General features: G+C 39.5%; 3 protein-coding genes and 1 long non-coding RNA gene across 4 annotated transcripts; 1 reads left to right on the forward strand and 3 right to left on the reverse strand.

Moving 5' to 3' along the window:
* Positions 1 to 815: 815 nt before the first annotated feature.
* On the reverse strand, positions 816 to 1,370 carry LOC100052921 (interferon-alpha-4). The gene is given in 1 exon segment (NM_001114538.1): positions 816 to 1,370. A coding segment is annotated over 1 exon segment (555 nt).
* Positions 1,371 to 8,974: 7,604 nt separating this feature from the next.
* Positions 8,975 to 9,585, reverse strand: LOC100629885 (interferon alpha-2-like). The gene has a single exon (XM_003363960.5). The coding sequence runs from the start codon at positions 9,583 to 9,585 to the stop codon at positions 9,082 to 9,084; it is 504 nt and encodes a 167-aa protein (XP_003364008.3). The 3' UTR covers positions 8,975 to 9,081.
* A 95-nt stretch (positions 9,586 to 9,680) lies between these two features.
* LOC138920456 (uncharacterized) lies at positions 9,681 to 17,328 on the forward strand. The gene is made up of 3 exons (XR_011431628.1): positions 9,681 to 10,162; positions 10,865 to 10,933; positions 14,441 to 17,328. It is a non-coding gene; the product is annotated as an uncharacterized lncRNA (long non-coding RNA).
* Positions 17,329 to 23,934: 6,606 nt separating this feature from the next.
* Positions 23,935 to 25,922, reverse strand: KLHL9 (kelch like family member 9). The gene has a single exon (NM_001257143.1). It carries the CDS (start codon positions 25,883 to 25,885, stop codon positions 24,032 to 24,034), a length of 1,854 nt encoding a protein of 617 aa, NP_001244072.1. The 5' UTR covers positions 25,886 to 25,922; the 3' UTR covers positions 23,935 to 24,031.
* Positions 25,923 to 26,194: the final 272 nt, after the last annotated feature.

Here is a 26,194-nt window from a genome sequence, read left to right on the forward strand (position 1 = left end):
ATGGCAACCATGCAAATACGGAGAATATCTACTACTTTTGTTCTTACATTCTGACATGACTCGATCCAACTCCCATCAAGAGAATTCCATTTTTTCCCTTCTCATTATAGCATTAAACCTAACTGATAATAATTTCTAATCTTAATTATTATTAATTTTAAAATAATTAATGTTTAATTACAAATGAACTGATTAGTGCTTTTAGGTTACTTTCCCTACAAAAACCAAACATACAAGAACACAGGAACCATATTTGTTAGGTTCACTTCTACATCATGAGGACAACATTCAACCTGGCTTAGAGGAAGTCCATTTTTACTTCTGACTTGAATATAACAATGATGGGTAAATGAATTGTGCCATCCATTCTCTGTCAGATTGCACACTCAGATGTGGTGTTTCTTTTCTAAAAAATTAACAAATACAAGATATTTTCCGTGGTAAAAATTTAATGAACAAAGAAAATAATAAATTGACTAAATATAAAGAATACATTGTGCTATATTAAATCACATGTAAAGTTTCACATCATATTATATGTACAAAAATAATTTAAATCTTATAAATAAATAAATAAATAAATATTTAAATAGATAAATAAATAGATCAACCTGGTCATCTGTATCAGACTAGTGTCCGCAGGGTTAAGCACAATATTCATTAATACTATTGAAAACATTTGACAAATTTGATTGAGTTCAGATCATGATTACAGCAGAAGTGAGAGTCCTTGACATGGCAGAGCAAGTGGAAGTGTGATATTATCAGTCAGTGAGACACATTTCCATGTTGAACCAGGTGTCATTTCTTCCTCCTTAACTTTGCGGCAAGTTTGTGGATGAAGAGAAGGATCTCATGATTTCTGCTCTGACGATCTCCCAGGCACAAGGGCTGTATTTCTTCTCTTGCAGATAGAGAGCGATTCTTTGGAAGTATCTCCTCACAGCCAGCAGGGAGTCCTCGTTCATCAGGGGCGTCTCTTCCACCCCCACCTCCTGGCTCAGACAGGCTTCCAGCTCAGTCAGCTGCTGATAGAGTCCAGTGTAGAGCTTGTCTAGGAGGCTCTCGTCCCAGGCAGCAGACGAGCCGTCTGTGCTGAAGAGGTGGAAGATCTGTTGGATCGTCTCATGGACCGCAGAGATGGCTTGAGCCTTCCGGAACTGGTTGCCGTCAAACACCTCCTGGGGGAATCCAAAGTCATTTCTGTCCTTCAGGCAGGAGAAGGGGGAGATTCTCCTCATTTGTCCCAGGAGCATCAAGACCCTTGTGTTGCCCAGGCTATGGGTGTGAGGCAGGTCACATCCCAGAGAGCAGATGGAGTGGCAGCTGAGCACCACCAGGGCCATCAGTAAGGAAAAGGGTAGAGCCATTGGGGATCTTGCAGATGCTGCTGGCCTGGCTGGGGTGGGTAACCTGTGAGCCTTGGTCTCTGGGTTTTCTGAAGACCTTCCTCTGTGCATGTGTCTTAAATAGGGCACATATGAGTTTCCATTTTCTGACTGTTCTCTCTTACTTTCTATTTCTGTTTCTGCTTTTCGTTTTGCACTCTCCAAATGGGTTAAAGCATCATTTCTCAACCATTTATTTTTCATTATTGCTTCCCCTTCCCCGTCCCTAGCGCTTTTTTAGATATTTTTTCCTAATTGAACCCCCATGAAATTTTGATAACACAGATATACTTCATGTCTGTTTATGTACTCTCTATGTATCTCTACTTTATCCATATAAAAAGAAAGTGTAAACTTCACTCTTTTTATTCAATGCATGATTAAGAATGACTAAAACATTTAAGCTAAAAGTTAAATTTAAAAGCTGTTGACATTTAATTTAGCCTTGTAATTAAGTTTTTAGAGTAACTTTTAATGTAATATATTTCTGATATAAATAGTCATCTATCCAATTACATATTCAAATAAAAATTTACATAAATACTTTCTAATAATACCAATGTATAGATATGCTTAAAACTCCATCAAAACTGCTGAAAATCATTGAAAAAATAAGTTACTTTCTTAACATCTATTTGTAGGTACTCAAGTTTTAATTTTGCTTCATATCAGAAAATAATTTTTAAGCTCAGTGGCTACTGGATATTCATCCATGTATTGTCAACATTTTTTCTGTTCATCTGTTGACATAATTATTGATGTGTTGAATAACTTTTTTTTTTAAGATTTTTATTTTTCCTTTTTCTCCCAAAGCCCCCTGGTACATAGTTGTGTATTTTTAGTTGTGAGTCCTTTTAGTTGCGGCATGTGGGATGCCACTTCAGCATGGCCTGATGAGCGGTGCCATGTCCGCGCCCAGGATATGAACCGGTGAAACCCTGGGCCGCTGAAGCAGAGTGCATGAACTTAACCGCTCAGCCACGGGGCTGGTCCCCCTGAATAACTTTAGTAGAGTTAAATCATTAAATATAAACTATTTGCATTTAATTCTCAAAGCCCACCTCACACTTGGAAGCACTGAGGTTCAAACATAAGCAACATCCACAGGACAGCCAATGGCAGCTCATAAGTGAGTGAAGCCCGCCTCTCACAGCATGATTTAAGATCAAGCAAATGATGAAGGGAGAGTCCTCCAGTGAGCCATCTATTCACCATAGGTTTTATAGGGCTGATCTTGTATACATTTTATGTATCTTCCATGAACTCAATGTCTATGCCTCTTATATAATACACAAGAAAACTCAATGATAAAAATGAACTAAGGAATAAGATTTTGTTGCACAGAGTTAAGCTTTGTCATGCCACAAACCATTGTAATATCTAACATTTGTTCACACCCCTAAGAACTAATTTTTGCACCCTTGGTAGCAATATCATCCCCAGTGAGAAGGGCAATTTAGAAACATCATCAATTTGAATCTTTCTTTGTATTTTTGCATTAAATTTCAAATTTTCCAAAGGACTTTCAGAGGTTCTAATCCAAGTCTATTCTTTTCAAACAAAACGGAAACATCTTTGTCCTTAAATCTAAACTGCATAAATATTGATTATCATCATGTGAAGAATTAACTTTCAGCTCTGATCCTGAACTCTGCTTTGCTCCTTTTATTTTGTATAGGAAGTTAGGTTGCTTAAGCCCTCGAGATTTCTTGTCTTTAAATGGTAGATGCTATAGTCTAAATGTTTGTGTCCCTGCCAAGGTTCATATCTTGAAATCCTAATGCCTGATGTGATGGTATTAGGAGGTAGAGCTTTTGGGAGATGTTTAGGTCATGAGGGCCAGGTCACATGATTGGAATAACTGCCCTTAAAAGAAAGGCTCTAGGGTCTGGCCCCATGGCCCAGAGGTTAAGTTCACCACACTCTCTTTGGCAGCCCAAGTTCATGAGTTCAGATCCCAGGCATGGACCTACACCACTCTTCAGCCATCCTGTGGTGGCAACCCACACACAAAGTAGAGGCAGATTGGCTTGGCATGGATGTTAGCTCAGGGTCAATCTTTCTCACCAAAAAAAAAAAAAAAGGCTTCAGAGAGGTCTCTGGCTCCTTCCCACTTGTGAGGACACAATAAGAAGTCTGTGACCCAGAAGTGGACCCTCACCTGACCATGCTGGAGCCATGATCTTGGACTTCCAGCCTTCAGAACTGTGAGCAATCAATGTCTGTTATTTTTAAGCCACCCAGTCTTAAGTATTTTGTTATAGCAGCCTGAACGGACTAAGAAAGTAGATATGAGACCATCTTAGGCAAATCAGCTCATTAGTAACTAGACTCTATGTAATTCACTGTGTTAACCCAGGCACCTGGCCAAGTGTAATCACTCAATAAATAATTTTTACTAAAGCAGTTTCTTAGATTTTCTCTTCCTACTGGAAGGTGTTCATGGATGACCAAGCTGCTTTGCTTCGTCATGGCCACATTGGCTAGGATTGTAATGGACATGGCTGATAATTCAACTCTACTCTTATTGAATGTCAATAACGCTTACTGAGTTTATTGCTAAAACCACTAGATTCTAGTTTCTCCAAGGTGCGTATGGTTCTCGGGATTCAAACTGCCAGGGCAGCACAATTTTCAGCCTTTGCCTAGCACTACATTAAACTCACGAGTTGGGCCTCACCTCAAATTTGCCCTCTACTTTGTCATAATAGAAAATAACCAGCCTGGTGTCATACACAAAGCCACATATTTAACCTCAAACTCTCCCTGATACACACAGCTCACAGCAACCAAACAATTTACCACATTACTTTTGAGGGGGGCAATAGCCTGTGTCCCCCAAGTGATTAATCCTCCTGCCTTCCTGCCCTTGTCAAGAATGGACAAATTCCCCAGAATATGTGTGAACTGTAAATACTTGTCACACAATTTTTCCATCATTCAGAAACCTAGGCTTCAAATCATTTGATAATCTTTAGATGACAGTAGTAGAAAATCAGCCTGTCTATGTGAGGGTAGAGATTATAGAATGGATCAATTTTTTAAAAATAGCCAAATAAATTATTCATTATTTTTCGTGATTCAATTAAACTCTTTATATCATTGAACCATTAAATGCTCTAACTTCTGAAATGAACATAGAAATTTCCATAATAGATGAGGTTTCTTTCCAAAGAATGTATTTTGCAAAATTTAATAAGTTTTGGTAATTTATCCAGTCAACACATTTTTATCAGTTTTGGATTCATTCTAATCACAAGCTGAGAATACCTCACTTAAAAGGCAACTTCACTTAAACTATTATTGTTAGTCTATCAAACACTGGAAAATGAGCATGTTTTCTTTGTTCATTTGAGATTTTATGAATTTTTGCATATTCCCTTTTTTTTGAGGAAGATTAGCCCTGAGCTAATATCCATGCCCATCTTCCTCTACTTTATATGTGAGACACCTGCCACAGCATGGCTTGATAAGTGGTGGGTAGGGCTGCGTCCAAGATCCAAAGTGGCAAACCCCAGGCTGCCAAAGCAGAGCATGTGAACTTAACTGCTGCGCCACTGGGCAGGTCCCTGCATATTCCATTTTTATGTAGCATTTTACCGTGCAAATTTGATTTGCTGCCCCTGGATTCCTTTTATTTTCATCTTCATGTTAATGTCAATAGAGGGATGTGAATATGATAAAACAAATGGACTATAAAATGTTTCTATATAGTGTTTACAACACTGGATATCTTTATTTCTCATTTCACTTTACCTAGAAAGTAACAGTCGTCTGATTTTGCATCCCAATGCATGGGAGCAAAAAGAAAATAAATTTATGTCAAAATGTGATAAAAAGTACAAGAAGGAACACAAGGAAAATTAGAAAATATCATGACAAGTGAAAATGAAAACAGAAAATACTAAAACGTATAAGATAGAGTGAAAGTAGTGTTAAGAGGGAAATTTACAGCTGTAAAGGCTTACATTAAAAAAAGAAGAAATAGGGGGCCAGCCCTGTGGCCTAGTGGTTAAGTTTGTTGTGCTCTGCTTCAGCATCCTAGTTTTGGTTCCCAGACACGGATCAATACCACTGGTTGGAGGCCATACTGTGGTGGCAACCTGCACACAAAATAGAGGAAGACTGGCATAAATGTTACATCAGGATGAATCTTCTTCAAGCAAAGAAAGAAAATTGGCAAGAGATGTTAGCTCAGAGTGAATCTTCCTCAAGAACAACAAAAAAGAAACATTTGAAATGAACAACCTAACTTTATACCTTAAGGAACTAGAAAAAGAAAAGCAAACTAAACTCATAGTTAGTAGATGGAAGGAAATAATAAATACTAGAGCAGAAATAAAGGAAATAGAGAATGGAAAAATAATAGAAAAAAATCAATGAAACTAAGAGTCGGTGTTTTGAAAAGATCAATAAAACTAACAAACCCTTAATGATGCTAACTAAAAAAAAGAAGACCCAAATAAGAAACATCAAAAATGAAAGAGGAGACATTACGACTAATATCACAGAAACACGAAGGGGCATAAAAGAGTACTATGAACTGTCATACACCGACAAATTGAAACATACAACCTACCAAGACTGAATCATGAAGAAATAAAATATCTGAACAGATCCATAATGAGCAAGGAGATTGACTCAGTAATCAAAACCTCCCAACAAAGAAAGCCCAGTAGTAGATGGCTTCACTGGAGAATTCTACCAAACATTTAACAAATTAACACCAATCCATCTCAAACTCTTCCAAAAAATTGAAGGAGAGAGAACACTTCCAAATTCATTTTATGAGGTGAGCATTACCCTGATATTAAAACCAGAAAAAAATACTACAAGAAAAAAATTGATGCAAAAATCCACGAAAAACTACTAGCAAACCAAATTCAGCAGCAGATTAATAGAACTTTACACCATGACCTAGTTAGATTTATTCCTGGAAGGCAAAGATGTTTCAACATACAAAAATCAATCAATGTAATACACCCCATTGACAAAAATGAAAGGAAAAAAACATGCCTTCATCTCAATAGATGCAGAAACAGCATTTGGCAAGTTCCAACACTTTTTTATAATAAAAACAGTCAGCAAACTAGGAATAGAAGGAAATTGCCTCAACATAATAAAGACCATGTATGAAAAACCCACAGCTAACATTGTACTCAATGGTGACAAACTGAAATCTTTTCCACTAAGAAAGGGAACAAAGCAAGGATGCCACCCTCATACTTCTATTCAACATGGTACTTGAACTCTTAGCCAGAGCAATTAGGCAAGAAAAATAAGGCATCCAAATTGGAAAAGAAGTAAATTTCTCTCTGTTCTCAGATGACATAATCTTATATGTAGAAAACACTAAAGATTCTACACACACACAAGCACAGAGAGTTTTAGAACTAATAAATAATTCAGCAACCTTTCAGGAGACAAAATAAACACACAAAAATCAGTTGTATTTCTGTACACTTACAATGAACAATCCAAAAAGGAAATTAAGACAATAATCCCATTTACGATATCATCAAAAGGAAACAATACTTAGGAATACACTTAAGCAAGGAGGCAAAAGACTTGCATACTGAAAACTATCAAACACTGCTGAAAGAAATTAAAGAGAGAAAAAAATGGAATGACATCCCGTGTTCCTGGATTAGAGGTGATATTGTCAAGATGTTTATACTGCCAAAAGTGATATACTGATTCAAAGCAGCTTAAATTCATTTTTGTAGGTGGATCTTGAGTGTAATGGCAATTACCTGCCCTTATCCTGTGATTCTTTGGGAACTCCTCACAAAAAGTGACAAGTGATCATTTGTTTCCTGTTATCTTCATCCATTTCCATGGGATAGCAGCCTCCATTTAAGTTTGAGTACCAAACTGTGGTATATAATAATTGGAGCACTACTTCAGGTCAAAAACCCAGAGTTTGGATTATGAATTTTGGTCTGCTGTGTTTGCCTGCTAATCTCCTCACTCTTCTTTATACACTAACATGGATATATTCCCTCTTCTAGCTTCCAGGGCTGTAGCTTTTAATGGCTGGCCCTATTATCTCCTTAAATACTTCCCCACAAGTCTATGAGATACCTGTGGGCAGAGAAATTATCTTACCCAACCTTGTTTCCTATCCATTTTGCCCAGTCCTTACCACCTCAGGAGCTCAATCAATGTACATGAACAGAATAACCATGGTAATAATAGGAAAAAGAATAACACCACAACATACAAAATAGCTATGATTTGAGAGGACATCTTTTTTTTGTTTTTTTTTTGAGGAAGATTAGTCCTGAGCTAACATCCACTGCCAATCCTCCTCTTTTTGCTGAAGAAGACTGGCCCTGAGCCTACATCTGTACCCCTCTTCCTCTACTTTATATGTGGGACACCTGCCACAGCATGACTTGACAAATGGTACATAGGTCTGCGCCTGGGATCCAAACTGGCGAACCCCGGGCCACCAAAGTGGAACATGCAAACTTAATCACTGCACCACCAGACTGGCCCAGGACAATACATCTTAAGTTTTCTTTTCTTTCTTTCTTTCTTTTTTTGCTGAGGAAGATTTGCCTTGAGCTAAAAACTGTGCCAATCTTCCTCCATTGTGTTTGTGGGTCGCCAACACACCATGCATGCTGACCAATGGTGTAGGTCCACTCCTAGGAGCCGAACCTGGACTGCTGAAGCGGAGCATGCCAAACTTAACCACCAGGTCATGAGGCCAGCCCTCTTCTTCAGATATTCCTTAAATTCCTCATGGTTCTACAAGAGAAGTTATAATCGAACATTGCGTGAAGCATTTTTTCACAAAAATACTTTTCCTTTTTCTCTTTTTTTTTATGAAGTGTGTGCAGCAAACACATTGGTTATTTTTTACTCCTACAAAAAGCATTAATAGAAATCGTGTAAAAATAGTGAAGAGTGGTCTTCTTCACTGAACTTGTCTCCTCTTCCATTAGTCACCCGATTGAAGTCTATTTCCTAACTTCTTTGCACTTAACCCATGAGAATAACTTCAGGCCAACTAGTGTGAGCAGAAGTGATATTGCCCTGTTTGGTCCTAGCCCTTGAAAACATCCCATGTGATCCACCTTACTTTTTCTCTTTACAACTGAGTGGAATAGACTCAAGTACCACAGACTTGGAGTCACATGTTGAATATGGCAAAGTCATGAAATAGAGGGTATCCATGTTACTGAATCACTTTTGGAGAACAGCCAACCAGAAGATTCCTCTGATCAGGAATGCCTGCATTGTGCTCTTATAAGAAGGAAAGATAAATTTCTATTATGATCAAATTACAGATAGTTTTTGTTTGTCTGTTACACCTGCCAGCATTTACCTGACAGATGTCATTAACAACATACTATCCTGTAGGAAATTTCCATAAAAAATTGGACTTTACATTTTAGAAACAGCAAATACGCTCAAAAAGCTTAAACAGATTTTAAAAAATTGTCATAAAATTATTTATTTAAAAAAGTAGATCATGCACTCCTCTCCAAACTTATTTTTGTAAATCATGATGTACAGTATATTTTTTAAATAATTCCGTGAGTTCGGTTTCAGATATTTCTCAAAGGGTGCAGAAATATGAGTTGAGATTATTTGGGGGGTGGGCTTAGCAAACAATGTAAATGATCAGAGAGCGGATAAGTATAACTTTCTTCTTTATTTGCCGACTTTTCTCTGAGTATTGCTACATGAGGGAAAGGCACACTTCCATTTCCCCTCTGACAACTTCCCAGGCACAGGGGCTGAATGCCTTTTCCTTCAGATAGTGATTGATTTTTTGGAAGTAATTCCGGGCAACAGTTCCCAAATAGGGACAAGCCAGGTTTTCTTCTTCCAGCTGCTCCAGGCTGTGATGAAGCCTAGAGAGTAGTTGATCCAGGAGGGCGTTGTTCCAAGCAGCACGGCTGTCGTCTGTGTTGAAGAGGTTGATGATCTCCTGGAGCATCACATAGTGGAAACAGGTGCCCTGCGTCTTCCGGATTTGGGTGATAGTCTCGCTTTCCCAAGGAAATTTGAAGTAGGTTCCGTCGTTCAGGCATGACTTAGAGTGGATTTTTTCCAGCTGTCTCAACAGCATGAAGATCTCCCTGTTTTTTAGGCTATGGATCCAAGGCGAGTCCCTGCCAAGAGAGCAGGCAAGGATGGAGCAGAGCATCACTCCTGCCACTAGCAAATGGATCTGGGCCATTGAGAATTCCGGTGATTCACTGCACGGCCGCCAGGGGGCGCGCAGGGCACCGCTGAACAACTAGCGCAGTTTCCTTCGCGGGCTCCCCGGAAAGCGGGATTCCCTGGGCGGCCGCTAGAGGGCGTGCAGGGGGCCTTTCCTGACGCCGGGCGCTCCGAGGCGCGGACTTGGTCGGTTTCAGTCGTTCGGGCCGCTGGAGGGGGTGTGCGTCGCAGCCTTGGGAGCCAACTTCGTGCCTCTTTAATAGTGCACGAGACACCTTCCTCTCCGCGGCCCTACTGCTGCGCGGAGAGCTTGGCCGCGGCCTCGCCGGGGACGCGTTTCTCAGGGAGAGAGCACCGAACCCGGCATTTTCTGCACTTGCCCCTGAGTTTTGCGCTTTCCTTTCGCACAGAAACTTCGGCGAGGCCATTTTTACAAAGAAGCCGTTTCTTGAGGGTCTGAGGCCGGAATCCGAGCGTGTTGAGTGGTTTTTACAGATTCGGGAGCGTTTGTGGGCGAGATGCGGCGACAGATGCGGAGAAAGGGGACGGCGGGGACGTGGGCCGCGAGCGGACGGTGTTGGGGACCCGCGGGGGTGAGTCGGGCGCGGCGCCCCTGGGTCCGAGGCGGGGAAGGTGCCCCCCACGTGCTCGGGGACTTTCCTGGTGACTTTCCAGCGTGACAGCGGGAAGGTGGAGGAGGACAGTACTGAGAAACTGAAAACCTGGAATATTGAAACTGCTTTTTATTAAGCTGCTTTTGATATTAAAATATTTTAATATTAACCATAAATATCAAACGTGAAATTTAGAAATATTTTCAACATTGAAATTGACAGCATTTAATTAAATTTTTATATTTTATAATTATTATTAATTATTTTTATTATTAATAATATATATTATTATATATTATATATTGTTATATATTATATATAGTAATATATTAATTATTATTAATTAAAATATAATGTATAATTATATTATAATATAATTAAAAATATTTTATAATTAAATATAAATATAAAAAAATTTAAATATTGTTAACATTAAAACTGTTAAAACAGCATTTTATTCAACTTCACCTATTTATTTAAACTATATTTTATTTTACCAAAACAATTTAATATAATTTTGCTTTCCTCGCTTTAATGGAAGTAAACTGAATAATATTTTTTCAAGATTACTTCTTTACTTTTTTTAAATTGAGAATTGCCATGTTTGACACTTTCTCCTGATTCCGTGAGAATCTTAAATAATTTTTATTTAACTTCACGTTGCTCAAACGACTTTCACAGGACTCCGCCTTCACTGTGTTGTTCAAAGGAAGTTAGTGCTGTGTACAGGCCGTGGAGGACATTGAACAGGTCAGATCTTCAATTTTCTTTGGTATGAATTTTATAGACTGAATGGAATTTGCCTAAATTTCCTTTGCATGGAGCCCCCCCTTCCTTTGTAAGACACTCCCAGCCTTGCCAGTGCAGGGTCCTTTCTTGTCTGTATTTAAAATTTTGATATTTTGTTCATCATGGGTGTTTTGGCATTAGTTTTCCTTTTTAATCTTGTGTTAAAATATTATTTATCTTGAGTACTTAGATTTGGTGTCTCCTTAACTTCCATGCTTGAGGGAAGTACTCCCTCACTTTAGCCGAATGCTAACCCAGGAAACAGCTTGTGAATTAGTGTTGTGAGCTTCCCTGGCTGGAAACCTAGCAATGTCCCATTTCTTGTCACTCTCTCCCCCATATTTCTTTTAATCAGTTTCCTGGACTTTGCAACTTTTTTTTTTTAACTGGTCCCTTAAGAAATATCGCCAGAGGGGGTGTGAAGGGAGCTGAGGCCGAGGGAGGGGACTATTTGGCTCATTTCTACTGGTCGCCGAGCAGCCACGTGGGCTCAGACGACCCTCCTCGGGCTGGTTCTCTGCGGAGAGCCTCAGGCGCGCCGGCTGCTTCTCTCCTTCAAGCGCCGGGCGCCGACCCGAGGGTGGAGACTTGGGCTCTGCTCCTTCACAGCCCTGCAGACGGTCCCCTCGCCGGGGGGGTTTCTTTGGAGCCTCGACACGCAGCCCCCCGAGAGTTAGGGGAGCCGCCGTCAGAGCCCCCTGCCGGCCGCGCCGGGCTGTGCAGACGCGTGTGAGTCCCGTGAACACTGGCAGCGCGCGTTCACCAGGTTCAGATTCGCAGCCTGTCCTTTGCCCACTTTATTTTGCTTCATCTTTACAATTTCCTGTGTGACCACTACTGAAGTCGTCTCACTTCTTTAGAAGAGGACATGGAAATCTGATGTCCTTTACACTCAGGGGCCGCAGGTTTTGTCAGAACGTGGAGCCTTCTGCTGCGTCCGAGTCCCTCCTGTTCCTCGGCTCTGAGGACTCGCTCGGAGCCGCGCTGAGCGTGCTGCTGCTTCCCGAGTCCTAATCCTGCCTCCAGTGTCCGTCTGCCCTGCTCCCTGGAGGACAGTCACCAGCCCTGTCTTCCTTTCCCTGAAGCCACGCCGCCAAGCACATATCTGTCACTGTGTGCAGTGAGCACATTTCTGGTGACAGCATGACGGGAACTGCATGAATTAACCCTTGGTGTTCCGATTTTATGCCACTATTCTCTGTGGATTTTGTCTGAACGCATTAACTATGGCTCCACCCGGGCGCGCACAGACGCAGAGGCCAGGCTCTAGGGTCGGGGCTGGGGCCGGGAGACCCCCGAGGACCAGGTCCCCTCCCCGGGGAGGCCGACCGACCCTGGGTTCCCAGGAGGTCCCCGCAGCCCCGGGGCCTTCCGCTGTCTGCCCGCCTTCCTCCAGCGCCCGAGTCCGTTCTCCCGCCGTCTGGTCCCCGCTGTGGACGGCGGGGCGTGGCCTGGGGCTTTGGGATCCACAGCGATTTTCTCCCCACAGGCCCACCCTTCTCGCGGCGAAGACTGAGCCTGCGGCCCCCAGGTCCACAGTAGCTAACATCGCCTGACTCTTCCCAGCCTTGGCCTACAGGGCCCCCACCCGCCCTCCCCAGGCAAAAAGAAAGTCGGGGGCGGGGTGGGGATGGCGTGAAGTGACCTGGGGGAAGAAAGAGAAAGAGGGGGAGAGGGGAGGGGGGAGGGGGGCGGGGGAGACGGAGCTGGTGAGGTCACTTTGGTTCTAAGGGAGGCTCCACCACCCCTAACCAGTTAGGTCAGCAATTTCTATTTTCTGTTCCTTCTCTTTTAGTGTGCTTCTATCACTTAGGACTGAAATAAACATGACTACAATTGCCTAGTTTTTCGCCATCCTTATTTTGCTGACATACATTCTGCTTAGTCCAGATTGTAGTACATTTTTAACAAACCGCCGGATTGCACTCACTAATAATATTGCTTTTAGTTCGTAAACGAGATGGTGCTAACTTTTCATTTGTTCCATTTTGCTGTCGGGGTTGTGGTAACTTCACATAATGACTTGGGAGGCGTCACAGCTTTGCCCATGCTCCAGAACAGTTTATGCAGCGGAAATCCTCTCTGACTGAAAGCTCTAGCCCTGCCGTCTTTTGTGTGCCTGTGTGTCGAGGGGAGGGAGGGGTTGGGATTTTACTACTTTCTGTGACATCAAACGATTATTCGCATATTCAAAGAAAATTATTTTATCTAACTTTAAAATTTATTGGTGTAAAGTTGGGTATCTTTGTTTCTCCTTAAAAGTTAAAAATAACTTTAGGGCCGCTGGGTGGGGCAGTGGTTACGTTCGCAGGTTCTGCTTTGGCAGCCCGGGGTTCCCGAGTTCGGATCCAGGGTGCGGACATGGTACCGCTTGTCAAGCCATGCTGTGGTAGGCATGCCGCATATAAAGTAGAGGAAGATTGGCACAATGTTAGCTCAAGGCCAGTCTTACTCAGCAAAAAGAGGAGGACTGGCAGCAGATGTTAGCTCGGGGCTAATCTTCCTCAAAAAAAAAAAATTAAAAATAACTTCTCTGCATCTATAAATGTTTTCTTTTTTATTCCAAAAGTATTTTTACCCTTTTCTGTGAATTAGTTTCGCTTGTTTTTTCTATTCTACTGATCTTTTAAAGAAACACCTTTTGATTTTTTTTAAAATCAAGGCTATTGCTTTTTGTTTTGTTTTCAGGTTCATTTCTGATTTTGTAATTATTAATTCCTTATTTCTACTTTATTTTTGTTAGTGTTCTTTTCTCAGCTTCTTGAATTGAATGCTTAATTCACTTATTCATAATCTCTTTTTTATTAAATAAATACACAATTAGAAATTTTCTAGTAAATATACATTTGACCATACCCCACATGTTCTTTTCATATGTTGTGCTTTGTTATTTTGTTATTAATTTGTAACTAATTTGTCATTCCTATTTTTGTTTCTTCCTTAAGTGAAAAATTCAAAAACAATCACTAAAGTTTTCTTATTTTTTCTCCTTTAATATTTTCTGATTTTCTCCCCAATCCCAGCACTGGTGCCAGGAGCTCAATCCAGGTTGAATAGTCACTTTGTTTACAAAGTGGTCCTGGGATGTTATACCGGGACCATAGCCTCTGCCATTCCCTTACTGTCTGCAGGCAGGGGAAAGGACCTGCCTGGCCCTGCTATTCTGACTGAAATTCCTGAGTGAATTATTATTACCACTTGTTTCTGCTCCTTGTGTTAGTTGACTCAGGTAGAGTATGTTACAGTAAATATTTGCTGTGTTACAAATTTGTCGTAAAATGTCATAGCTTAAAACAAACATTTTCTTATGCTCACAGACTCTGTGGATTAGGAATGTGGGCAGAGTGCAGCGGGAATGGCCTGTCTGTTCCACACTGTCTCAGATTTCATCTGGGAAGAGGCTTGGGGTGATTTTGATGTTTGGGGGCTGGAATATGTGGATAATAATTTGGATTTTTCTTTCCTCAGATGTATGGTGGCCGTTGATGTCTGTCAGCTGGGACCTCAGCTGGGGCTGTGGACAGCAGCACCTTCCCAAGGCCTCTCCATGTTGTCTGGGCTGCTTCACTGCATAACGTCCTCCCGGTGATCTCGCTTCTCTTAAATGGTTCAGTGAGCAAGACGGAAAGCAGCATTGCCTTATGACCTAGCATCAGAAATCACAGTGTCATCTCTCTACATTCTAGTTGTCACAAGCCCTTTCAGATTTCAGGAAAGAGGATATATTTCTTGATAGAGGACTTTGAGCATTCTAGAAAAATATGTATAATGGGAGAGATTGTTGCTACTATCTTTGGAAAAATGCAGTCTACTACAGTTCACAAAAATATCACACCCCTTTCACATGTAAAATACATTCACCACCTCTCAAGACCTTCCAAAGTCTCCTCTCATTGAGGCATGGATCCCAGCCCAGAGTTTCACCATCTCAGTCAGATCCAGGTGTGGATGGAGCTCCTCAGGTGAATTCCTCCAGCGCTGGTCCTTGAGGGCCGTTATCTCAATGTGAAGACCTGTAATCTAAACAGAGAGGTTATTTGTCCCTTAACTCTCAATATGCAATGTCTGAGACAGGCCTAAAATAACATTACAGACACTCCCATTCAAAATGGGGGAAAGCAAGAGCCCTCAGCAATCACTGGCCTATTGTAATTCTTATATGCATTAGGGCAGCCGGTGTCAGTTTTCAGATTGTGGCTCAGCCCATCTCTCTAGGAATTACTCTCCATGGCTGACTTTTTTCCTCTAGCTTCCTGGTTCTGCCTTTTAAGTTATTCTTCCTTTTCCACAAGAAGAGGCTCATGTGTTTTTTTTGTTTAGTTTTGGTTTTTGTTTTTCTTAAAGATTGGCACCTGAGCTAACAACAGTTGCCAATCTTTTTCTTTTCTGCTTTATCTCCCCAAATCCCCCCTGGTACGTAGTTGTATATCTTAGTTGCAGGTCCTTCTAGTTGTGGCATGTGTCATGTTTTTATTGTATAGGCTTCTCAGCCTACTTCCTTTCTGGAAAAGTTTTGGGGTCCAAAGGCCTCTTTTTATGGTATGCTCTTTTACTTTCAGTCTAAACTGATATAATTACTTTAAATATTTAGTGGGTTTGCTGTATATCAATTTATAATGAATGTCATCAGACAATAGGCACACCCACAAATCCCTTCAAATACACCCTATTTCACTTTGGGCTACCCATGAGGCCTCTGTGAGACAACTGGGTTTCTTAAGAGTCCTGTCACTTAATGGAGAGAATCTGTGAGGCACTGTCTTAGGATCCTGGGAAGGCCTTTTGTTTGTTTGAAAGTCTGAGGCAACACCTTACATCTTTCTGAAGTTTTAAAGGATTTTACAGTCTCATACTCAAACTGATCTGATAAATAGGGCTTGTTATCTTTTTTTTTGTAGCACTCCACTCCCAATACAAAATTTCTGTCCCCATTACTATAGCTTTGAAACAAATTAGTCCAAAATGTTCCACCCTAAATAATTGTCTTATTCTCACAGATTCTGAGTCAGGGATTTGTACAGGACTCAGAAGGAATGGCTTATCTTTCTTCACAATATCTGGGGCCTTGGCCAGGAAGACACCCATGAGTGAGCTCATTAATGGAGATGGTTTTCCATTAAGATTAGAAAACCCTCTTTCCCCGGATCTTCGAGCTTAAGTCATGCCTTCAAGTGTGCCTGTATACATATTGTGAAATCTGTGATTTTTCTCATCTGGAGAAGGATGGAGAGATTAATAAAAAACTGAAGTAAACAATCTGCCTAGTATGAAGAAAGAAATGTTATTACTGACTGTAAGTTAGGATTTTATATTGACTGTGTTTTGGTTCATGATTTGCCGTGAATTAGAAAGTTTTTGTGGATCACTAATTCCCAGCTAGAAGAATGTTTTGACTTCCAAGTGATAAACTATACTTCCCAAGTAAGATAAAGTTGTTTGAGTCCGTAGGAATTAGACCTGCCCCCCCCATCCCCCCAGACTCTACTGACTGGTTCTTGGGTGAAATGAGGCAAAGAATGACAAATTTCTACCTCTATAGTAACAGCCTTCTGGAAGACGCGCCAGTAAAGAGTCAGAATTATTCTATAGACTTAGGACTGGAGGAGGGGCCGTGCACAATGAAACATCTGAGTTCAGGTCACAGACCTTGGCTGCTGTCATCAGCTTTATACTCATCTTGGTCTAAGATTGCATGAAATATAACCTTGTTCCTTCAGTTCTATCTAGAAAAGAAATATGGGATATGTGTGCTCTTGATATCCTCCAGGAGGCACTATAAAGAAGTCACCTGTTTTCAGTCACATCCATCCTGAGGGAAAGAATGCTTAACAGGAGAATGTTTTTCTCTGAGGCGATGTTTTGGAGAATGAGGAAATGGGTAATCATGCCACTCTTACTGTTCCCATAGCCAAGAAACAGGCTTTCTTTGAGCCCATGGATGGTACTAAAAAGAATTTGGAACAGCTGGTGCAGAAGTCATTGTGTATAACACACGTGAGTGCTTATGTATGTGTGTTGCTGTCTGGGCTGGATGAAAGCTGTGTGGCTAGAGCAGTGATACGATCCTAGAATCCACATGGGCAAACCAATATACAAAGCTCTTAGAATAGCACAAGTTTGTAAGGTTTACTTATACCCGGATATATTGCATAGTACATTCTTTCTGCCGCTGAAAAGATTATGTGTCTTCATGATGAGGCTCTCTGCTAAAAAATAAAAATAATAAAGAGATGGGGAATCCACTCAGAAAAAAAGCCACATAGTGGATGTGAATGATTAGAATCCAGATGAAATTTTGCATATTTTTGATAATGTTCAAATTATATTAATTTATCAATAAATAAATGAAAAATCAAGGGAATTTAAACCTGTATTTTTACGTGGTACCAAAAAATATATTCTTCTCTTGGAATATCTAACCCATCATATACACCAAGTTACTATAGGTTTTTTAATATTTATTTATGTGATTTAGCATGATCTGAAGACTTTCAACTTTCACATACACTATAAAAATTTCTGCTGGTTTTTGTCATTATGGTTTTGTTTAAAAGGGATACATTTTCTGGAATCTAAACAAGGACTTTTAATTTCAACCAGTAGATGGCAGAATAATATCAGCCCCTAGAAAGTGGTCACTCAGACTAAGAAAACAGAACAACATATTAGTGTATTTGGTTAAGGAACACAACTTCAGTTCCTTACTGTATGCAATCATCTTTAATGAATACCTAAGTCTTTTTGTTTTAACCATCATTCAGCCATTCAGATATATGCTTACAAATGGGTACTAGAGACATAGATAAGGTAACAAAATCAGAGTGGGAAGAATTCTAAAATATTCATTTTTGAAAGTAAACTTAGGGAAAGTCTGATGGGTTCATATTAGGAAGGAAATAATAATAGTATCATGCTGAGATGACCCATTTTTTGGCTTATTTATTTGTTATTTATTCCAGAAATAGACTTAATGTCCAAAAGGTATGAAATTTGGAAGATAATCTTTTACTACTCTTGCCAAATTGCTTTCTAACCCAATAATTGGGAACTATAAAAAGTCAAACTCTTCTTCAGTATATGAAATGAGAAAAGTTAAATTGCCACCTCAATAAATTTTGATAAGTATTTGTGATGGATTATGAATGAATTAATACCAATTAATGAGTAAGCAAATACTTCATGAACAAGATCAAGACTCTCTCTTTAACAGAGGAATTCTAAAATTAGCATTAGCCCTATTAAAATTACCTATCAAGACACAATGCCTCGTGGCACTATAATTTTGCTGGAAGTATTAACCAATGCTTTAAGTTGTGAAACAAGGTTTTTATACTATGCAGATAATATGATTCTTTAAGGTGAAAACACAAGAGAATCCACCCAAAACACTGTTAAGAATCACTGAGTAACGTTCCACCCAAAAAACTAAGAATCAATGAGAGTAATAGTGACAGAAAACCAACAGGCTAAAACCATGTATTTCCTACTACTGCAGTAGAGTTTGGAATATAAAATTCCGTTTAAAACAGCAGCCTATAAACCAAATATAACGTTAATAAAGATCACTGGAACTAAAGAAAAAGATGCTAAATTGCCCATATTATAAATAAGATTTTATTATATGATTTTAAAGCATAAAGCTTCAATGAGAAAGTGAAGGTTATTCAAAAAGTAGTGATGGAACAATTGGATAATAATTTTAAAACACAATAAATTTTATACTAGAAGTTTAGTAAAAAGTCAGATCCAGGGGTCGGCCCCGTGGCTGAGTGGTTAAGTTCTTGTGCTCCGCCTCGGCAGCCCAGTATTCGGATCCTGGGTGCGGACGTGACACTGCTCATTAGGCCATGCTGAGGCAGCATCACACATGCCACAACTAGAAGGACCCACAACTAAAATATACAAGTATGTACTGCGGGGATTTGGGGAGAAAAAAGCAGGAAAAAAGAAAAAAAAAGAAGATTGGCAACAGTTGTTAGCTCAGGTGCCAATCTTTAAAAAAAAAAAAGTCAGATTCATAACAATAAGAAAGTACTGGGACAATTAGACCATCTCGTGATGGGAAAAAATTATGCAAGAAAGCATTAAAAAAAGACAAAGGAAAAATAAATTTCACTACCTTACAAACAAAAACTTGCATGTTAAGACATACTCAAAAATGCTGTAACATACTTGCTATAAATAAATATTAATATTGTTAATATAAAATGGTTACAAATTTATAGGAAAAATTCATCTTGATTTCAACTAGAAAGAGGGAAAGCTATTTGAACAGGAGACAAGCAGTAAATGCCACCTTAGCATGTTAAGAATTAGCACCACATAAGCAGTAGGATAAAGGACAAGTAATTTGACATCAGTACTATGTAAAAAAACAGCAAAATTATCACCAAAAGGTCAAAATGCAAGACAGACGTACATATTTGACTACATTAAATTGAATGGGTGAAGGTGGTCAAAAGGTACAAACTTCCAGCTGTAAGATAAATAAGTCCTGGGGATGCAATGTTCAGCATGGTGACTATGTTGACAATAATACTGTATTGTATATATGAAAATTGCTAAGAGTAGATCTTAAAACTTCTCATTGCTGTTAGTGCCCTCCAGTCAGTTCCAACTCCTCGAGACCCTGTGCACAGCAGAGCAGAACCCTGCCCTGTCTTTTTGTACCATCCTCTCATCTTCCAGCGCTGTGTCAGACAATGCTCCGCTGTTATCCATAGGGTTTTCATGGCCAACTTTTCAGAAGTGGGTGGCCAGATCCTTCTTCCTAGTCTTAGTCTGGAAGCTCCACTGAAACCTGTCCACCATGGGTGACCCTGCTGGTCTTTGAAATACTGGTAGCATAGCTTTCAGCAGCCCAGCAACAGCAGCCACCACACTGTGACAACTGACAGATGGGTAGTGTGGTTCCCTGACCAGGAAGTGAACATGGTCCACAGCGCTGAGAGTGCTCAATCTTAACCACCTGACCACCAGGGATGGCTATAAAAGGTCTATTACAAGAAAAGAAAATTTGTAACTACGAGTACTGATGGATGTTAACCAGACATATTGTAGTGATCATTTCACTATATATAAAATCACTATGTTGTACACCTGAGAACTAGTTATGTCAGTTATATCTCAAAAAAAATTGAATAGCCATGCCCCCATAAAAATGCCATAAATTGAGGATAAAAAGTCTCTGTAGCAAATAGGACATTTAAAGCAAAAGACAAGAACAAACTATTTGCACACAAAAAATGCACATGCTCAATAAATAAAAACTTCAGTTTGGCCAGTAATTAAAGAAATATAAATCCAAACGGTCAGATAACTAGAATTGCAAAGATATCCTTTGAAATAGTCACTAAAGACAGATTTTACTTCTCAGAATTTATCACCGGGTATTAGATATGGACAAAATTTTATGTAAGAATATTAAATCTTGCTTAATTCATAATTGTGAAAATTTAGGGAATTGAAATATATACTCAGAGGGAAATGGAAAAAATGAGGGCATAGTCACAGATGAAATATTGCAGACATTTAATACTTTCAAAGAAAACAAGCTGTGAAAATCATTCAGATGAAAGTAGTTAAAAACAATGATGCAGTATGCCAACTTTATTAGTTAACAGCTATCATTTACTAAATGCTTCTCTGTGCATGTCTTCTGCTAATCACTTTATAACATTCTCTCCTTATAATCCTGATATAGATAATATTAACACCCACCCCCAATCCCATAAACAAGCAGGGATGCTGAAGCTTAGAGATGTCATTAACTTACCCCAAGGTCTTTCAGGAGTTGCTAATAATTGGTTGACCTGGGGATAGGACATTGCTTTTACTTCTCTTTCTGTAGTTCTGAATGAAAGGTTCTGTAGGAACATATTTTGTCTTTATAATCTGAGCAAGCTAATCTTAATTACAAACCAGAAAAATTTGTACATGATTGAATGTGTTTGCTTTGCAGGTAAACTATAAAACTACAACTGTTGGCAAGTTGGAAAAAAATTAAGTATGGATTTATTGGGGTAAAAATGGAACCTGTTTTTTTAAGGCACTTGATAATTAGGAAAAACACATTTTACATATTATTTTCTAATATATATGCATTTTAGAAAACCTAGAGAAAAAATCATGATAGCAGTGTGTCTTTGGAAGTTGGATTTCCTTCCTTTTATCAGCCAGATTCTAGCTTAGGGTCTGGCATAGTTGAAAAATATTTGACGAATCTCTGTACACATGTATATGCATAATATACCCAGTGTTAACAGAAGTCATCTATGGCATGTGGAATCACTGATAATTTACACTTTTTGTTCACTTTTATTTTCCTGTACTTTCTACAATAGAAATTATTTTATAATTAGAAAAGCTAACAAATGCTAATTTTTGAACTTATCAGAAAAATTGAAACAAGAAATCAAATGTTAACAATACTTTATGTGCTTGCAGTTTTTTCATCCTCTTCCAAATATTTTTACACAGCCTAAATTTTCTACAAAAAATTATCAGCTTATGAAAATCTCTTTCCAGTCAATCATTTCAAAGCCACCTAAAATTTCCATATCTGTAAGGAAGGAATTCCAGATTTAATTAGCAGTTTTAACAGAGCACCAGTCAGCTGTTTTATGATTGCCAAGAGAGCTGTCAACTGCAGGAAATTAGCAAGTAAAAGGATGAGAGGTTGAGTGTGTGAGACTGGAAGTATGGGATGTAGGAAGGTGAGTTAGCTCACCTCGTTAAGCAATATTTAGTTAACTAGAAAGCAACAGGGTCAAACGTAACAGAAGGCAGAAACCTTTTTTCAACAAGGGAAAGAGAAAAGCTTGTGCAGAACAGAAGCCAAGCAGGGCAATACCATCTCAGCATGTCAGAATTAGCACCAAAAAAGTAATACATCTATACTATGTAAGAAATAAAGGAAGCACAGCAAAATTATCCTCCAAAAGGCCAAAACGCAAAAAGATAGACAAATTTGATCTCAAAAATGGACTGAATGGCCCTGCCTTTTTAAAACTGTAATAGATGGAGAAAAAAACTCGATGTAAGCAAATGCCAGTTAAATTATATTTATTATATAAAGAGATGCTATAACTTGATATGAAAAACAAAGCAACTCCAACAGGTATTACAAAGGCAAAGGACATGAACGTTTGATCAAAGAGGAAACACAGCTACTCAAAACACACAAATATTTAATCTCATTAATAATCAAGGAAATGATTAGAATGACATTTCTTGCTTATTCAATACACAAGGTTAATAGCAAATTCTACTTTTTCTATTTTCTAAATGTACTCAAATGTGCTATTTTAGTAATACAAAATTGAGTCATTAAAAAAACACAGAGAAAGTATGAAAATTTCTGCCAATGCAGAAATCACAAAAAGCATTAAATGAATCAACATTTGTATGGGCAATAAGGTTCAGATCCCTGGAAGCCAATTCCTTCTGTCTTGGTTCCTGAGTTTTATTATGAGATTGTCAATAACAACGTTGTTCCTGATTTACACTACGACAATCTCCCAGGTATAGGGATATACATATATATGCACATAAATTTTTTCTTCAGGTAGACAATTTATTCCAGGAAAGCATTTCTTCAGAATGCCTGCAGAGGATTCCTATGATTCCATTTGCTAAGCTTCCATTAAGATCTCCCCAGATGGTTCTCAACCATTAGGGATGCCCTAGGTATTGAAGAGGCTGAAAATCTAATTTAGTGTTACCTGCAAGACAGCTGTGTGCTAGGCTTTCCGTAGCTGGCTTCCTGGGGAATCTGAAGTTGGTTCTGTCCTTCAGACAGCACCAAAAGGACATTTTTCTGATTTGATGCAGCCAGTGTATCTCCTGCTTGCTCAGATCATAACCTTGAGGCAGGTCACACAAAGCTCAGGATGCACACGGGCTGGAGCAGCACGAGGGCAACCTCCCCAAATCAAATACTCATGTTAGAATGACTAAGTGGGGAGACTGAACTTAAAATCCTACAGCTTTGTTCACCACATTTCTTTCTTTGCTTTTTTCATATCATGCTTTACTCAACAAAAAGGTGGAAAATAACAAAGCCTAAATTTACTGAGCAAAACAATTCTCTGAAACCTAAACTTCGTTAAATAACCTGTATAAAAGCAACCCTACAGAAAACAATATACAAGCAGAAAAAGTAATATGCTTCATTGGAACTAACAATTTAGTCAAGTGACAAATTTGGTTGTCAATTTAATAGGTTGTAGTCCTTATCTATCTCAATTCAGTTATGACTACAGAGACACTTATTCTCTGGAACTGAACTCCTATTTGAACAGAAATAGCTGCTAGGTGGAAAAAAATTTAAATTTAAAAACAATTTTACTATAGCCAAAGAGCCAATCAACTTAATAATTATATACGTATATGTGTATGTATGTATACACATATGTACGTGTCTATGTATATATGTATGTATATACATATGTGTGTATGTAGACCTGTTTGTTTATATTTTCTCAACCCCCACCCCCTCCAAAGAGACCCTGATTTAGGGCTATGCTGTTTTTTCTAGTTAATATTTTTGAATTTATTATTTCTCCTGTCTGCCTAAGACACTTCACCATATTCTGAATGCACTCACACAATCTAGTGGGTTGGCAGCTATGTCAAAAACTCTATAAAAAAAGGGAGGTAGCTAATAATGCTTGGTGATCTTTTGTTTATTCTTTTAGGTTAGAGCAGGCTGCCTCCCTTTGACGTTTTGCAGTCAAAGATGAAAACTTTCAACTTTGAAGCATAATGAACACAATTATACATTTACTCAATAGCTACAATTTGACTTACACAACACCACAAAAAGACATCTAACTTGAACATTTTTCTACATATCTTTTTACATCTGTTAAGACAGTTGGCTATGTTGACTACATTTTCAGAATGCATTTGTTAACCATGGATACACACTAAGCCAAACAATACAAATAACATCAGTTACCTCTCTATCTAATAACTACCAATCACTGTAAGAAGACACAGCTGACAGGGAAGTAGGAGATCATCCATGATGCATTGCAAAGGTATTATACCTTATTCCTAAGAATGATCTGAAGGTGCTGAAAGAGGTGACTCTCTAGAAGGTGACCCAGGGTTTTCTTCAGGTGGAAAAACTGTGAGAGTACAAGCTCGAATGCCACCAAGTGACTCTGGAAGGTCAAAAACTTTATGCCACTCATCCTTTTCTGGGTCATATTTCTGGACAATTTCAACCATACAACGATTATTCCAAGAATATCCACCTACAACATAGATTTTATTTTCAAAGACAGCAACTCCAACATCACTTTGACCTCTTAACATAGCAGCAATTGGTGTCCACTGGTCAAGGGTCGGCGAATAGTATTCACAGCTTAGAACATCATCATAATCACTTGTTCCTCTGAAGTGATTGCCACCAATGACATAGAGCTTGTCTCCAACTGTACACATGCAATGCAGACCTCTGACTGTAGTCATTGGAGCCTTTTGTGTCCATTTGTCTGTATCTGGGTCAAAACACATGAGCTCGTTTTGGAAAGTGTCGTGAGTAATTCCTCCTGAAATATACATTAAGCCTCCATACACTGTTCCAGCATGGCCATAGTGGGGTTCGCACATTTTTGCGACATAACTCCACTCATTCATTCTTGGGTTGTAACATTCTACTGTAGCCAGTTCACCAGCTGCACTTCGCCCACCAACAGCATACAAATGTCCTTTGAGGGCACTCAAGTGGAAGAATGTGCGCTTTTCATTTAATGATGCAACCTGCATCCATTTATTATACCGAGGATCAAATCTGAAAACTGTATCGACGGCAGTTTTTCCTTTCGTATCGTAATTACTTTGACCACCAACTACATAAAGAAAGTTTCCAATGACAGCAATGCCATGCTGGTAACGAGGAGCATCCATGGGGGCTAAAGATCTCCACTCTTGTGCCCTTTCATCATACATCCGTAATTCTTTACTGACAACCAGCTGCTGCCTCAAAACTCCTCCTAATGTAACCAAGTGCGTTGAGTCAGATCGAATGGCAGTTCTATCTGACTGCATCACTGGTTGCATATACGGCATCATTTGGTAATTGCTGGCTTCCAAAAGCAAATTCACACAGGTATTGTCTGTTCTCATGAAATCTACTGTCTGCACATAATTGATGAGGTCCTGTGGTGTCATCAGTGGAAATCGAATATTCTTCATTAATTTTGCAGCACATTCCATCCGAGGGTCTTCCAACCTTAGCCAGCGACAGGCAGCCTTGAACAGCTCGAGTTCGGTACAGTGCTTAAGACTATTGCTGGAAAGCACAAAGGCGAGCCGTTCAAAAGGGAGTTTTAGAAACTCCCCAGTACTCAATAACGCAGGAAAATTCTTCAGGATGAAATTATTGACATATTTATCCACTTCTATGAGATTATAGGTGTTAGCAATTCGCCCAACTTCAACACAGTTATCTAAAGAGACTCCTGAAATAAGAAACACTTTACAGAAATCCAAAACAGGTAAAATTTGTAAAAAGCTGGCAGCTTCAAGTGTGTCCTGAAGATTGTCCATATTAAGAGAAAGTTTTGCAGTATAAATAAAATCAATTATTTTCTTCAGACCAACCTTGTTCACTCCATGAAGCTTAATGCACATTAAATCTTGTTCTTTCATTCCCCCTGTGAACATAGCCTTGAAATAATCACTAGCAGATGCCATCATAGCTCTGTGAACAGGGAAGATTTCATCTCCATCACCCGGGACCAGAGTCACATCACAAAGCAATCCTTCTATTCTAAGCTGATCAAAGCCTTGCAACACCACCGAACTGTGAGTATTGCTGGTAAAGAAACGTGTGGTTCCTGCTTTGCAAGGCTGCAAATGGGCAGAGACGCCCATATCGCCGTTACCAAGAGACACTTTCATGTGAAAGCTTTCCTCTTGCACAAAGACGTACGCCGGAGGCAGGGGTTATAACGTGAACGCTTTAGGAAACGAGGATGTCAAAGACCAGGAGAGCTCGCTTTCCTTATCGTGGGCAAGCAGTCACTGCGGCGCCCCTCGGAGCACACCTATCAGTCATCCACTGCAGACTGCTCTGCAGCAGGCCCACAAAGGGCTGTGGACCTCAAATCTGACGATTACGCAGATGATTCATCACCTGAAGCCAGTTAAGCGACCCGGTTCACCTCGGCCGGCCTGCGCCGCTCCTCCAGCAGTTCCGCTCCGGGCCGA

Source organism: Equus caballus, chromosome 23 (genome assembly GCF_041296265.1).
Source record: "Equus caballus isolate H_3958 breed thoroughbred chromosome 23, TB-T2T, whole genome shotgun sequence".
Classification (NCBI taxonomy): Eukaryota; Metazoa; Chordata; class Mammalia; order Perissodactyla; family Equidae; genus Equus; species Equus caballus.